The 15079-nt window shown below is 44.5% G+C and overlaps 1 protein-coding gene across 1 annotated transcript; it reads left to right on the top strand.

Annotated features, from left to right (window-relative positions):
- The first annotated feature begins 7112 nt into the window (after positions 1-7112).
- On the top strand, positions 7113-9502 carry LOC104984101 (olfactory receptor 13A1-like). The gene is made up of 2 exons (XM_010833714.1): positions 7113-7428; positions 8458-9502. Exons 1-2 carry the CDS (start codon positions 7364-7366, stop codon positions 9416-9418), a joined length of 1026 nt encoding a protein of 341 aa, XP_010832016.1. The 5' UTR covers positions 7113-7363; the 3' UTR covers positions 9419-9502.
- Positions 9503-15079: the final 5577 nt, after the last annotated feature.

The raw sequence follows: 15079 nt of genomic DNA, 5'->3' as shown, positions 1-15079 counted from the left end.
GAAATAAACCCATGCACCTATGGGTACCTTATTTTTGACAAAGGAGGCAAGAATATGCAATGGGGCAAAGACAGCCTCTTCAATAAATGGTGCTGGGAAAACAGCATAGCTACATGTAAAAGAATGAAATTAGAACACTTCCTAACACCATACACAAAGATACACTCAAAATGGATTACAGACCTACATGTAAGACCAGAAACTATAAAACTCTTAGAGGAAAACATAGGCAGAACACTTGATGACATAAATCAAAGCAAGATCCTCTCTGACCCACCTCCTAGAGTAGTGGAAATAAAAACAAAAGTAAACAAGTGGGACCTGATTAAACTTAAAAGCTTTTGCACACCAAAGGAAACTATAAGCAAGGTGAAAAAACAACCCTCAGAATGGGAGAAAACAATAGCAAGTGAAACAACTGACAAAGGATTGATTTCCAAAATATACAAGTAGCTCATACAACTCAATGCCAGCAAAACAAACAACCCAATCAAAAAGTGGGACAAAGACTTAAACAGACACTTCTCCAAAGAAGACATACAGATGGCTAACAAACACATGAAAAGATGCTCAACATCGCTAATTATTAGAAATGCAAATCAAAACTACAATGAGATATCACCTCACACTGGCCAGAATGGCCATCATCAAAAAGTCTACCAACAATAAATGCTGGAGAGGGTGTGGAGAAAAGGGAACACTCTTGAACTGTTGGTGGGAATGTAAATTGATACAGCCACTATGGAAGATGGTATGAAGATTCCTCAAACAACTAGGAATAAAACCACCATATGACTCAGCAATCCCACTCCTAGGCATATACCCTGAGGAAACCAAAATTGAAAAAGACACATGTATCCCATTGTTCATTGCAGCACTCTTTATAATAGCTAGAACATGGAAGCAACCTAGATGTCCATCGACAGATGAAGGGATAAAGAAGTTGTGGTACATTTATACAATGGGATATAACTCAGCCATAAAAAGGAATTCATTTGAGTCAGTTCTGATGAGGTGGATGAACCTAGAGTCTATTATACAGAGTGAAGTGAGTCAGAAAGAGAAAGATAAATATTGTATTTTAATGCATATACATGGAATCTAGAAATATGGTACTGAAGAATTTATTTTCAGGGCAGTAATGGAGAAACAGACATAGAAAATAGGCTTGTGGACATGGGGAAAGGGGAGGATAGGGTGAGATGTATGGAGAGAGTAACATGGAAACTTACATTACCATATGTAAAATAGATGGCCAATGGGAATTTGCTGTATGGCTCAGGAAACTCAAACAGGGGCTCTGTATCAATCTAGAGGGGGTGGGATGGGGCGGGGCATGGGAGGGAGGTTCAAAAGGGAGGGGACATATGTAATGTCCCGTGTGGCTGTGGCTGATTCAAGTTGAGGTTTAATAGAAAACACCAAAATTCTGTAAAGTAATTATCCTTCAATAAAAAAAAAATTAAAAAATGACTTTATTTTTAAAGCACTTTCAGGCTCACAACAGAATTGGTCAGGAAGTCAGAGATGTCCCACGTACCTCCTGCCCCCTCAGCGCCCACCCCCACACTGTCAGTGCCCCTCCAGAGAGGTGCAGTCATTAAGACGGATGAACCTCCACTGACACCCCATTATCACTCAAAATCCAGTCTACATTAGTATCTGTAGTAATTTTTCTTTTTTATTTGTGAACTATATAAAATATATTTTTATTGTGGTACAGTAGGCATGTAGCATTATATCAGTTTCAGATATACACCATGATTCATTTGTACACACTGTAAGATGATCAGCACAGTAGGTCTAGTTAACATCCCTATCACATAGTTACATATATTTTTCTCATGATGAGAACTTTTAAGATTTTTCTCTCCACAACTTCCACGTATGAAGTTTGGCATTGTTAACAGTGGTTGCCGTGTATTACATCCATGACCTGTTTATGACTAGAATGTGTGCCTTTTGCCAGTGTCGCCCCCCCCATCTCTGTCCCACATCTGGCAACCAGCATTCTGTTTCTGTGTCCAAGAACTCTCTCTCTTTTCAAGGCTGGACTTGTAAGTGAGGTCATGTTATTTGTCTTTGTCTAGCTTATTTCATTCGGCATAATGCTCCCAAGGCCCACCTTTGTTGTTGCAAATGGCAAGATCTTCTTTTTTATGGTAGAATAATATTCCATTGTGTGTGTGTATATCATTTATCCGTTGATAAACACTTACATTGTTTCCATGTCTTGGCTGTTGTAAATAATGCAGCTATGAACATTGGAGTGCATGTATTTTTTTGAATTAATGTTTTCATTTTCTTCAGAGAAATACCCAGAAGTGGAATTGCTGGACCATATACTAGCTTTATCTTTAATTTTTGAGGAAACTCCATACTCTTTCACAGTGGCCGTACCAGTTTACATTTACACCAACAGTATACCAGAATTCTTTTTCTCTGTATCCTCACCAACATTTGTTATTTTTTGTCTTTTTCATAATAGTCACTTTAGTGTTTGATGTTTGGTGTTTGATGATAACTCATGGTGGTTTTGATTAATGATCTATGGATCTGTTGGCCACTGTACGTCTTCTTTGGAAAAAAATGTCTATTCGAATCTTCTGCCCATTTTTAAATTGATTTGTTTGCTACTGAGTTGTAGGAAGAACTAAACAGTTCTGCTGCTGCTGCTGCTGCTAAGTCGCTTCAGTCGTGTCCGACTCTTAGCGACCCCATGGACTGCAGCCTTCCAGGCTCCTCCGCCTATGGGATTTCCCAGGCAAGAGTACTGGAGTGGGGTGCCATTGCCTTCTCCAAAACAGTTCTAGGAGAAGCTAAAGGCAAAGAAGAAAAGGAAAGATGTACCCATCTGAATGCAGAGTTCCAAAGCATAGCAAGGAGAGAGAAGAAAGCATTCCTCAGTGATCAACGCAAAGAAATAGAGGAAAACAATAGAATGGGAAAGACTAGAGATCCCTTCAAGAAAATTAGAGATATCAAGGGAACATTTCACGCAAAGGTGGGCTCAATAAAGGAGAGAAATAGTATGGACCTAACAGAAGCAGAAGATATTAAGAAGAGGTGGCAAGAATACACAGAGAATTGTACAAAAAAGATCTTCATGATCTAGATAATCACGATGGTGTGATCACTCACCTACAGCCAGACATCCTGGAATGTGAAGTCAAGTGGGCCTTAGGAAGCATCACCAAAACAAAGCTAGTGGAGGTGATGGAATTGGAGCTGAGCTATTTCAAGTCCTAAAAGATGATGCTGTGAAAGTGCTGCACTCAATATGCCAGCAAATTTGGAAAACTCAGCAGTGGCTACAGGACTGAAAAAGGCCAGTTTTCATTCCAATCCCAAAGAAAGGCAATGCCAAAGAATGCTCAAACGACCGCACAATTGCACTCATCTCACACGCTAGTAAAGTAATGCTCAAAATTCTCCAAGACAGGCTTCAGCAATACATGAACCGTGAACTTCCAGATGTTCAAGCTGGTTTTAGAAAAGGCAGAGGAACCAGAGATCAAATTGCCAACATCCGCTGGATCATGGAAAAAGCAAGAGAGTTAAAGAAAAACATCTATTTCTGCTTTATTGACTATACCAAAGCCTTTGACTGTGTGGATCACAAGAAACTGTGGAAAATTTCAAAAGGGATGGGAATACTAGACCACCTGACCTGCCTCTTGAGAAACCTGTATGCAGGTCAGGAAGCAACAGTTAGAACTGGACATGGAACAACAGACTGGTTCCAAATAGGAAAAGGAGTATGTCAAGGCTGTATATTGTCACCCTGCTTATTTAACTTATATGCAGAGTACATCATGTGAAATGCAGGGCTGGAAGAAGCACAAGCTGGAATTAAGATTGCTGGGAAAAATATCAATAACCTCATATATGCAGATGACACCACCCTTATGGTAGAAAGCAAAGAGGAACTGAAGAGCCTCTTGATGAAAGTGAAAGAGGAGAGTGAAAAACTTGGCTTAAAATTCAACATTCAGAAAACAAAGATCATGGATCAGGTTCCATCACTTCATGGCAAATAGATGGGGAAACAATGGAAACAGTGACAGACTTTATTTTTTGGGCTCCCAAATCCCTGCAGATGGTGACTGCAGCCATGAAATTAAAAGACACATGCTCCTTGGAAGAAAAGCTATGACCAAATTAGACAGCATATTAAAAAGCAGATACATTACTTTGCCAACAAAGGTCCATCTAGTCAAAGCTATGGTTTTTCCAGTAGTCATGTTTGGATATGAGAGTTGGGCCATAAAGAAAGCTGAGCACTGAAGAATTGATACTTTTGAACTTTGGTGCTGGAGAAGACTCTTGAGTGTCCCTTGGACTGCAAGGAGATCCAACCAGTCAATCCTAAAGGAAATCAGCCCTGAATAGTCATTGGAAGGACTGATGCTGAAGCTGAAGCTCCAATACTCTGGTCACCTGATGTGAAGAACTGACTCATTAGAAAAGACCTTGATGCTGGGAAAGATTGAAGGCGAGAGGAGAAAGAGACAACAGAGGATGAGATGGTTGGATGACATGAGTTTGAGCAAGACCCGGGAGTTGGTGATGGACAGCAAAGCCTGGTGTGCTGCAGTCCATGGGGTTGCAAAGAGTTGGACACAACTGAGCGACTGAACTGAATTGAACTGTGTTGTAGGAGTTTTAAAAAATATATATTTTGTATATTACAATACCTCATTGTATATATGCTTTGAAAATACGTTTTCCCGCTCAGTAGGCTGCTTTTTCCTTTTGTTGACGGTTTCTCTTGCTCTGCAGAATCTTTTCAGTTTGATGTAGTCTCACTTGTTAATTTCGCTCTTGTTGCCTTTTGGTGACACATCCAAAACACAACTGCCAAGACTGATGTCAGGAGTTTTTAGCCCACGTTGTCTTCCAGAAATTCCATGGTTTTTGATCTTATATTCAAGTCTTTAATGTATTTTGAGTTACTTTATGCATATGGAATAAAGTAGTTTTATTCTTTTGCATGTGGCTGCCTAGTTTTATAATACTATTTATCAAAGAGATTGTCCTTTCCTCATTATATATTCTTGGATCCTTTGTCATAAATTACTTGACCATTTTGTGTGAGCTTATTTCTGGACTTTCTATTTAGTTCCACTGATATTTATACTTGTTTTTATGCCAATACCATACTCTTTTGATTATTGTATCTTGGTAATATAGATTGACATTAGTAAGTGTTATGCCTCCAGATTTGTAATTCTTTCTCAAGATGGCTTTGGCTATTCTGGGTCTTTTTTGGTCCATACAGATTTTAATATTGTCTGTTATATTTCTGTGAAAATAATATTTTAATAATGAAATGGTTGAAACCCCTGAGATTGCTTTCTAGATGTGTTCTGTGGGCTTCTGGGCCAATTGCTGTCTGTCCAAGGGGAGGTGGTGAAGAAGGCACTGATGAAGGGCAGGTGAGGGGCTTTGGCTCGGGGAGGAGCACAGCCCCTTACCCCAGCTGGGCGCTGCCTGCAGCCGAGGGTGTTGGGTGCGGACTGAGAGGGGCAGGGGTCACACCTTCCTCTGCTTCCCTTTTGACCCTGTTTGTTACCCAGGCTCAGGAAACAGCTGCTTCCTATATGTGCTGGTGCTGCAGTTGTCAGCCTCAGCCTTTTAAAAGTGGCTTCTTGAAATGCCACTTTTTATCTTTCCAAGAGCCACAGACATCTTGACAAGGCCGATATCAGTGGTGAGAGTCTAGTTGATGGTGTGTCTTCTGATATGATGTGTTGAGGATAGCTCTTCACTTCTGTGATCTCCTCCCCAAACCCTTCACCCTAGTCTGATCACAAGAAAAACAGCAAAGTCCCAACAGAGGAACAGCTACAAAATGCCTGGCCAGCACCTCTCAAAATCGCCAAGGTTGCCAAAACTAAGGAAAGTCTGAGACACTGTCAGCCAAGAGAACCCTAAATGTCACGTGGTGTCCTGATGAGATCCTGGGACAGAAAAAGGACGTTGAGTGAAAAATAATGCAGTCTGAATTAACTGTGGACTTCAGTTGGTGATGTCAATGTTGGTTCATTAATGGTGACAAGTATACCATACTAAAGTGAGGTTTAAACATTAAGGGAAACTGGGCATGGGGCTTAAAGGAACTCTCTGTACTGTCTTCTCAACTTTTACAGAAATCTAAAAACTAATCTAAAAACTGTCTTAAAAATTACGTCTATTTAAAATGAAACCCATCATTCTCACAGGATCTGGTTGTACACAGCTCCTGTCTTACACACGGGAAAGACCCTTGGCAGAGAGGCCGCCAGCTAGCGCTGTGTTCACACTGAGCTCTGCTGCCTGGAGCCCCGTCTCCTACGGCACCAGGCACCCTGGCCCTTCGCTGGGCCTGTTGGGGTCCTGGTTCTGCTCAGCCTGGGGACTGTGCCCACAGAGGCCCTTGTTTGCCTTCAGGAGGGGTAATTGCTCCCTGAGAGATGTGTCTGGTGGTGCTCCTAGCTCCCTCGAGCCTCAGCGTCCACCCGAGGGGACAGACTCTTGTTAAAGGTCAACAGCAGACAAAGGAGTCACTGAACTGGGAGATGGGCTTCAGGCTATGTCTAGTCTTCCACCAGAGGAAGAGTTTCTTGTATTTTTCCATGAAAATGTAAACGTCATCTCTTTAGGACAGGAGCTGATCAGAGGCTCATCACTGACATTCATAGTGAGTCACTTTCTGTCCTTGTCTCTTCATGCCTTTGGGACCACCTTCCCTAGTTTTCCTTTTGATGTTTCTGCAAAAGACAATTTGTTTTTGTCCTGACCTATTTTATTGTGGAAAAAATGATGCCAAAATTGCTTTGCTTATCTTTTACCAGCCCAGCCTGAACTGTAACGCTCCCAGGAGCCTGCAGCACATCTGCTTGTCTGTGACCTATCTTTGTCCCAGATCAGTAGGAGGAAGGAACCCAGCAGTGTGGCTAGGTTTCTAAACAGGTTGAGCTCTTTAAGAGAAACCAGGCCCTGAGGCCCCTGACCCAGCTGGGGTTCCACGAATCAGAGGTGAAGTTTGGTGGGCAGCCAGCCAACGTAGGCGGACAGGCACCTGGGGTGCCAAAGGGGACCCAAGAGGCTCAGATGTGCAGCCAGAGGGGGCTTTGGGGGCTCATGCCTACAGATGGCAGGTGACTGCGAAGAAGGGGTGTGTGTGGTGTGTGGCACTGGACAGGGCCAGCAGTGACCAGCAGCGGGAACCTGCCCTGCAACTCGGTGGCACCTCAGCTCTGCAGGGGTGAGGGCAGCGAGGGTGAGAGGGGTAGCTGGCAAGGCCGCCAGGGGGCCCAGCGCCTCCCTGCCCTGGAGCTTCACCACAGATTACGGCTGAGGACAGAGGTCTGCAAATCACATGTCTTTGCTTGTATTCCACCGGGGAATGACAAGCCTTCCTGTGTTGTTGACACTTGTTTCCAGGTAGGGTTAAGGTTCAGCCCTCCTGACCCCCCAGGGCAGGTCATCACATCCCCTGGGGGTGCCTGGGGCTGGCACCAGGGAGGCAGGCACGGTGGCCTCCCTTCCCCTGAACGCGTTGATCTAACTGCTCATGGGCACAAGGAAGATGGTCACTTCAACTGAGCTGGACTCAGGGAGGTCCGGTGGTCCCAGAGGGCTGGCGGACAGGTGTGCCAGGCTGTGGGGGAGGCCAGGGTGCTGGGTTAGCATGTAAGCTGGGTGTCCTGTGGCCACGGTGACCTGTGTGTGTCCTTCCTTCCTGTGTCCCAGCCCCCAGCCCAGCCTGACCCTCATCCAGCTGGGGAGTGGGGGATGGAGTCAGAACCACGAGCCCCAGTGAGACAGACTCCTCAGTCTCCCTGAGTCTGCCCTACCTGAGGGTGCAGCCAGGAGTAGCCCAGGCAGGGCTGGGCAGCTGTGGTTGCAACTAATGGGCTGTGGCCAGGTCCATTCACAGCTGACTCCAACAGCTGAGGGTGACCTTCCCCAAAGAGCTGGAGCCTTTCTGCCCCCGGCCGCTCATTCCCCTCTGAGACCCTGTACTCCCCCCGTGAGCACCCATTTTGCCGCTGGCAAGGGTAAAACTTCCCTCCCTTCCCTGAGCCCTGACCCAGCTGACTAGGTTTTCCTTTTGGGAATCTTGAGTTCTGTGCCGGGCTCGATGGGGACTTCCCCACACAGTGACGGGCCCAGCATGCAATAGAGAGCTTCCACGTCTCTGGATGCTGCAGGAAGTGTTCAAAACCAAGCAAGGAGGACTCAGACTTCCCTTTTGTGTGGTCCAGGGAGTGATGGAGGCTGTCGTGAGACAGGGTGTCTGTGGGGCTGATGGGGGCCACCAGGCTGTGGGCAGAGTGGAGTAACTTCCCTGAATGTCCCTGGGTGCTGGGACCTTGGCCGATATCTTAATTATGTGCTTTTTGCAGCAAAGCTGCCAACAGCAAACTTATCTGCAGCACTGCCCCACCACCCCATGTCTCCCTGTGCCAGGCCGGCTGTGTCCCAGAGGCTGCAAGGGCTCGAACACCACGTGGACACACACAACCACTCATCTGTGGAGGAGTTTGCCCTGCAGAGTTTCTCAGAGGAGCCTGGGCTCCGGGGTCTCTTCCTGGTCTTGTTCCTCCTCCTTTTCCTGGGGGCTCTTGCAGGGAACACCCTCATTGTCACGGCCATCAGCCTGCCCCCAGGCCTCCATACCCCGATGTACTTCTTTCTCACCAACCTGGCTGTTTTAGACATTGTCTGCACGTCTACAGTTCTCCCCAAATTGCTGGAGAACCTGGTGGTCAAGGGTGGCACCATCTCCTACCAGGGATGCATGACTCAACTCTTCTTCCTGACCTGGTTTCTGGGGGCCGAGCTGCTGCTGCTGACGGTCATGGCCTACGACCGCTACGTGGCCATCTGCCGCCCGCTGCACTACAGCTCGCGGATGGGCCGGCCTGTCTGCGTCTTGCTGGCCGGCAGCGTGTGGGCTGTCAGTGCAGTCAGCACGTCCGTGCACACAGGCCTGATGACAAGGCTGACATTCTGCGGCCCCAATCAGATCCAGCATTTTCTCTGTGAAGTCCCCACGCTGCTGCTGCTCTCCTGCAGCCCAACTACGCTGAACAACGTTATGATAGTCGTCGCGGACGTCTACTTCGGGGTGGTCAACTTCCTGCTCACCATGGCGTCCTACGGCTGCATCATCGCCAGCATCCTGCGCATGCGCTCGGCCGCGGGCAAGCAGCGCGCCTTCTCCACCTGCTCCTCCCACCTCCTGGTGGTCACCTTGTACTACTCCACCGTCATCTACACCTACATCCTCCCGGGGTCCGGCTCCTCCCTGGAAAACGGCAAAGTTGTCGCCGTGCTGTACACAGCAGTCAGCCCCACCCTGAACCCTCTCATCTACTCACTGCGGAACAAGGATGTCAAGGTGGCGCTCAGGAAAGTGTTTTCCTGAATCCAGTAAAGAAGGGAAGTGGCTGATGCGGACTTTGAAAGCTAAGCAGCGAGTTTCAAAATAGGACGTTGAGAGTCTAATGTAAGAGGCAAAGAGCGAGAAGGTAGTTGATGTGATAGACTTACCTGTAATGGAGAAGGAAATGGCAACCCACTCCAATCTTCTTGCCTGGAGAATCCCAGGGACAGAGGAGCCTGGAGGGCTACAGTCCATGGGGTTGCAAAGAGTCGGACACGACTGAGCGACAACACTTTAACTGTAATGTGCAATCCTGGGGGCGCTGCTGGCGTTCCAGGAGGTCCTTAACTAAGCGTTCCAAAGCCCTAAGGGCGGATGCTATCAGGGCTTCAACGGGGAGGGGTTAAAGGGGTAATGGGAGAGACAGCGGGGGCGAGGAGGAAGGGCAGGAGGCAGGCAGAGTCCCTCAGCTCCCCCTCCAGCACCTTGCCGACTAGTTTTCCCAGCACCTGGCACCTGGTGGTGCGGCTGGCCCCTTCCCATTCCCGGGCCAGGGGTCATGTGCGGGGGAGTTGCAAGAGTCAGATTCACCCAGTGTGCACACTGCCTGGTACATCTGATGTGGGGTCCCCCAGGCCCCGATTCTCCAATCAGATACCCATTGGCGTGTGGGGAAAAGACGAGGTGCAGAGCTCTTCGCCGTGTCTGGGAGCTCCTGGTCCTGGCACACGGACGGAGAGAGACAGCGGAATCCAGCCTTCCACCTAATGACCTGCAGAAGGAGGTGTGCTTTTATTTACTTTTTCTTCTCTCAGAAAAGGGGACATTTATCCTTAATAGCTGCAGGGTACCGAATGTGGAGCCGCAGTTACTGCCTCCAGGGCTTCAATGGGGAGGGGTTAAAGGTTCAGTCCTGAGCCCCAGGCTGGCTGCTGTGAGTGCTTACCTGACACTTGGCCCTCAGAGGCATCCCTCCCTGGTAGACCTGGAGGTCCTCAAGGGCAGGTGAAAGACCACCTTCAGCCCCAGCCAAGTGGATCATTTGATGCAAATACAAGAAAAAATGAGAGAAAGAAAAAAGCCATTTTCTTGTGATGAGAACTTTTGGCATCTACGATCTCAGCTGCTTCCTATCCCAGGACTTGCTTGTAACTGGAAGCTTGTGACTTTTGACCCCCTTCCTTCTATCCCCCAGTCCCACCCCTGCCTCTGGTAACCTCAAATCTGATCTCTTTTTCTATGAGTTTGTAAGGGTTTTTAGATTCCACATTTAAGTGAGATCATACAGTATATATCCCTGGCTGACTGATTTCACTTAGCATAATGCCCTCAGAGTCCCTTCATGCTGTTGCAAATGGTAGGATTTCCTTCTTCTTAAAGGATTTTTCTTCTTTTTATGGTATATGTGTTTGCATATGTGTGATATGTATATATATGTATCTTTGACATAGTGATATCATTTCCTTTGGATATATACCCATAAGTGGGACACTGGATCTTATGATAATTCTATATTGAATTTTTTGAGGACCCTCCATACTGTTCCATAGTGATGGAACCAATTTACAGTCCCACCAGCAGTGATCCAAGATTCCCTTTTATCCACATCCCTGCCAGGATTTGTTATCTCTTTGTTTTTTTAATGGTAGTTATTCTAACAGGTATGGAGTGGTACCTTATTGTGGTTTTTATTTTCATTCCCTGGTGGTCAGTGATGTTGAGTATCTGTTCACATATCTCTTGTCCATTTGACTATCTTCTTTGGAAAAAAATATCTATTCAGGTCCTTTGTTCATTTAATATGAATTCATTTATCATCTGGATTGCTTGTTCACTGTTGAGTTGTATCAGTTCTTTACAAATTTTGGATATTAGCCCCTTATCAGATATATGACTTACAAATATTTTCTTCCACTCAGTAGGTTCCCTTTTCATGTTGATGGTTTCTTTTGTTGTGCAGAAACCTTTTAGTTTGATATAGTCCAACTTGTTTATTTTTTATTTTGTTGCTTGTGCTTTAGGTGTCATATCCACAAAGAACATGCCAAGACCCGTGTCGGGGAGTTTGTTTCCTGTGTCCTCATCTCAGGATTTTATTGGCGCAGGTCTTTCAGGTCTTCGTGTGAATCTTCGACACATTTTGAGTTAATGTTTTGAGTAGTGTCAGAAAGTTGTTCAGTTCTATTGTTTTGCATGTGGTTTGGTAACATCATTTATAACTTTGCTACTAGGAATAGAGCTTTTATGAACACACACACACACACACACACACACACCTGTTTTTGTTTCTGGTGGCTCAGTGGTAAAGAATCCACCTGTCAAGCAGGAGATGTGGGTTTGACCCCTGGGTCAGGAAGATCCACTGGAGAAAGAAATGGCTACTCGCTCCAGTATTTTTGCCTGGGAAATCCCATGGACAGAGGAGCCTGGCAGGCTGCAGTCTGTGGGGTTGCAGAATTGGACATGACTGAGCCTTTGTTTCTTTTCAGTAAGTAATTATGACTGGAATTACTGGATCAAAGCTGTGTATTTTTTAGTTTCATAAGAAACTACCACTCTTTATTCCAAAGTGGTTGTACCATGTTTTACTCCCAGAGCAATGGATGAGAGTTCTGATTACTTCATGCGTTTTAGTGCTGAACAGAACCACATGTAAACAACTGAAATCTAATTATGTCATTCCCCTGCTAGAATATTGAGGAGCTTCCTCTTGCTCATGGGATGAAATTGGAATTTTTCTTTCTTTCTACTTGGATATGCTATTGCTGCTGCTAAGTCACTTCAGTCGTGTCCGATTCTGTGTGACCCCATAGACAGCAGCCCACCAGGCTCCCCCGTCCCTGGGATTCTCCAGGCAAGAACGCTGGAGTGGGTTGCCATTTCCTTCTCCAGTGCATGAAAGTGAAAAGTGAAAGTGAAGTTGCTCAGTCATGTCTGACTCTTCGAGATCCCATGTCCATGGGGTTTTCCAGGCAAGAGTACTGGAGTGGGTCACCATTGCCTTCTCCCTACATGGATATAGTGTTAAAATATCCCCTTAACTTCTGCTTTAGCAGCATCCAACAGATTCTCATATGTCTTTTCATTTTCATTAAGTTCAGAATGTGATCTAACTTCCTGATTTGTTGAATGACTCATGTGTTGTTCAGAAATGCATCATTACGTTTTAAAGTATTTGAACATTTTCCAGGTGTATATCTATTATTGACTTCTAACTCAACTTCGTTGTGGTCAGCACACATTATTTCTGTGACTTAAATCCTTTAACATTTGTTGAAACTTATTTTATGTTCTAGTATATGGTCTTTCATGGTAAGTGTTTTGATGTCCTCAAAAAGAATGTGTATTCTACTGTTACCGGGTAGAGTATTCCATGAGTATGAATGAAGTCAAGGTGGTCAAGGTGCTCAGGTCACTATATCCTTGTTGCTGTTCTGTTTACTTCCCCTATCAATTACTGAGAGAGGAAGTTTGAAATCTCCCTCTATAATTGTGGCTTTGTCTATTTCCCCATGCAGTTCTATCAATTTTTACTTCATATATTTCCAAAGTCTGTAATTGGGTGCATAAAAATTTAAGGATCTTATGTCACATTAATTAATTGTTTCAAATTTTATTCTAACCTTTTATTATTAGGTGACCTTCTTTATACCTGGCAATATTTTTTTGCTCTGAAATGAACACTGTCTGATATTAACATCATCACTCTAGTCTTCTTTTGACTGTCATTAACATAGAATATATTTTCCTTTATCCTTTATCCTTTTATTTATCCTTTTATCCTTTATCCTTTTATTTATAATGTACTTGTGTCTTTATATCTAAAGTGCTTTTCTGAGTGGGCAGCATACTTTTTATGCCAATCTAAAACGTTCTGCCTTTTAATTGGGATGTTTTGACCATTTACATATAATGTAACTATTTCACTTTCATATTTGAAAGATGTTTTTGCTAGGTATGGAATTTCTAGGATTTTTTCTTTAGTACTTTAATGATGTTGAGCTGTTTTTTTAAAAATAGGTTGGGTTTTAACAAGAAATTTACCATTATCTTTGTTCCTTTATACAGAACATATACTTGTGATTTGAAATTAACTTGAGTGATAATTTTATTAATGTGTTCCTCTTGCAATAGGCTGTAATTTTACTAAAGGTAGCTGCTGCTGCTAAGTCACTTCAGCTGTATCTGACTCTGTGCGACCCCATAGATGGCAGCCCACCAAGCTCCCCTGTCCCTGGGATTCCCCAGGCAAGAGTACTGGAGTGGGGTGCCATTGCCTTCTCTGTACTAAAGGTAGAGGTCATGTTTTTTTCTCTTACTGTTATATCTTAAATAGATACCATAGTCTCTGGTACTTAATAGAGGATCAATCAGTGCTGTTGATTGCATGAATACATTTGCTGTAATTAATGGTCTATACAATTTATTCAGACATTGGGCAGTGATAAAGTGTAGATCAAAAAAAGCTAAAGGCAAAGGAGGAAAGGAAAGATATATCCATCTGAACGCAGAGTTCCAAAGAATAGCAAGGAGAGATGAGAAAGCCTTCCTCAGCGATCAGTGCAAAGGAGTAGAGGACAACACACAATGGAGAGACTAGAGATCTCTGCAAGAACATCAGAGAGGCCAAGGGAACACTTCATGCAAAGACGGGCTCAATAGAGGACAGAGGTGGTATGGACCTAACAGAAGCAGGAGATATTAAGAAGAAGTGGCAAGAATACACAGAAGAACTGTACAAAAAAGATCTTCATGACCCAGATAACCACGATGGTGTGGTCACTCACCTAGAGCCAGACATCCTGGAATGCAAAGTCAAGTGGGCCTTAGGAGCCATCACTGTGAACAAAGGTAGTGGAGGTGATGGAATTCCAGTTGAGCTATTTCAAATCCTAAAAGATGATGCTGTGAAAGTGCTACACTCAACATGCCAGCAAATTTGGAAAACTCAGCAGTGGCTACAGGACTGGAAAAGGTCAGTGTTCATTCTAATTCCAAAGAAAGGCAATACCAAAGAATGCTCAAACAACCGCACAATTGCACTCATCTCACACGCTAGTAAAGTAATGCTCAAAATTCTCCAAGTCAGGCTTCAACAGTATGTGAACCATGAACTTTCAGATGTTCAATTTGGATTTAGAAAAGGCAGAGAAACCAGAGCTCATATTGCCAACATCCTTTGAATCATAGAAAAAGCAAGAGAGTTCCAGAAAAAAATCTACTTCTGTTTTATTGACTACACCAAAACCTTTGACTGTGTGGATCACAAGAAACTGGAAAATTCTTCAAGAGATGGGAATACAAGACCACCTTACCTGCCTCCTGAGAAATCTGTATGTCGGTCAAGAAGCAACAGTTAGAACTGGACATGGAACAACAGACTGGTTCCAAATCAGGAAAGGAGTACGTCAGGGCATAGTCACCCTACTTATTTACCTTATTTACTTATTTACCTGACAAGTGCATCATGCAAAATGCTGGACTGGATGAAGTACAAGCTGGAATCAAGGTTTCTGGGAGAAATATCATTAACCTGAGATATGCAGATGGCACCACCCTTATGGCAGAAAGTGAAGAAGAACTAAAGAGCCTCTTGATGAAAGTGAAAGAGGAGAGTGAAAAAGTTGGCTTAAAGCTCAACATTCAGAAAACTAAGATCATGGCATCCGATCCCATCCCTTCATGGCAAATAAATGGGGAAGC

This window comes from Bison bison, unplaced genomic scaffold (assembly GCF_000754665.1).
Source record: "Bison bison bison isolate TAMUID 2011002044 unplaced genomic scaffold, Bison_UMD1.0 scf7180017863875, whole genome shotgun sequence".
Taxonomy (NCBI): domain Eukaryota; kingdom Metazoa; phylum Chordata; class Mammalia; order Artiodactyla; family Bovidae; genus Bison; species Bison bison.
Note: the sequence above shows the minus strand (reverse complement) of the source record. Positions and strands in the feature narration are given on the sequence as shown.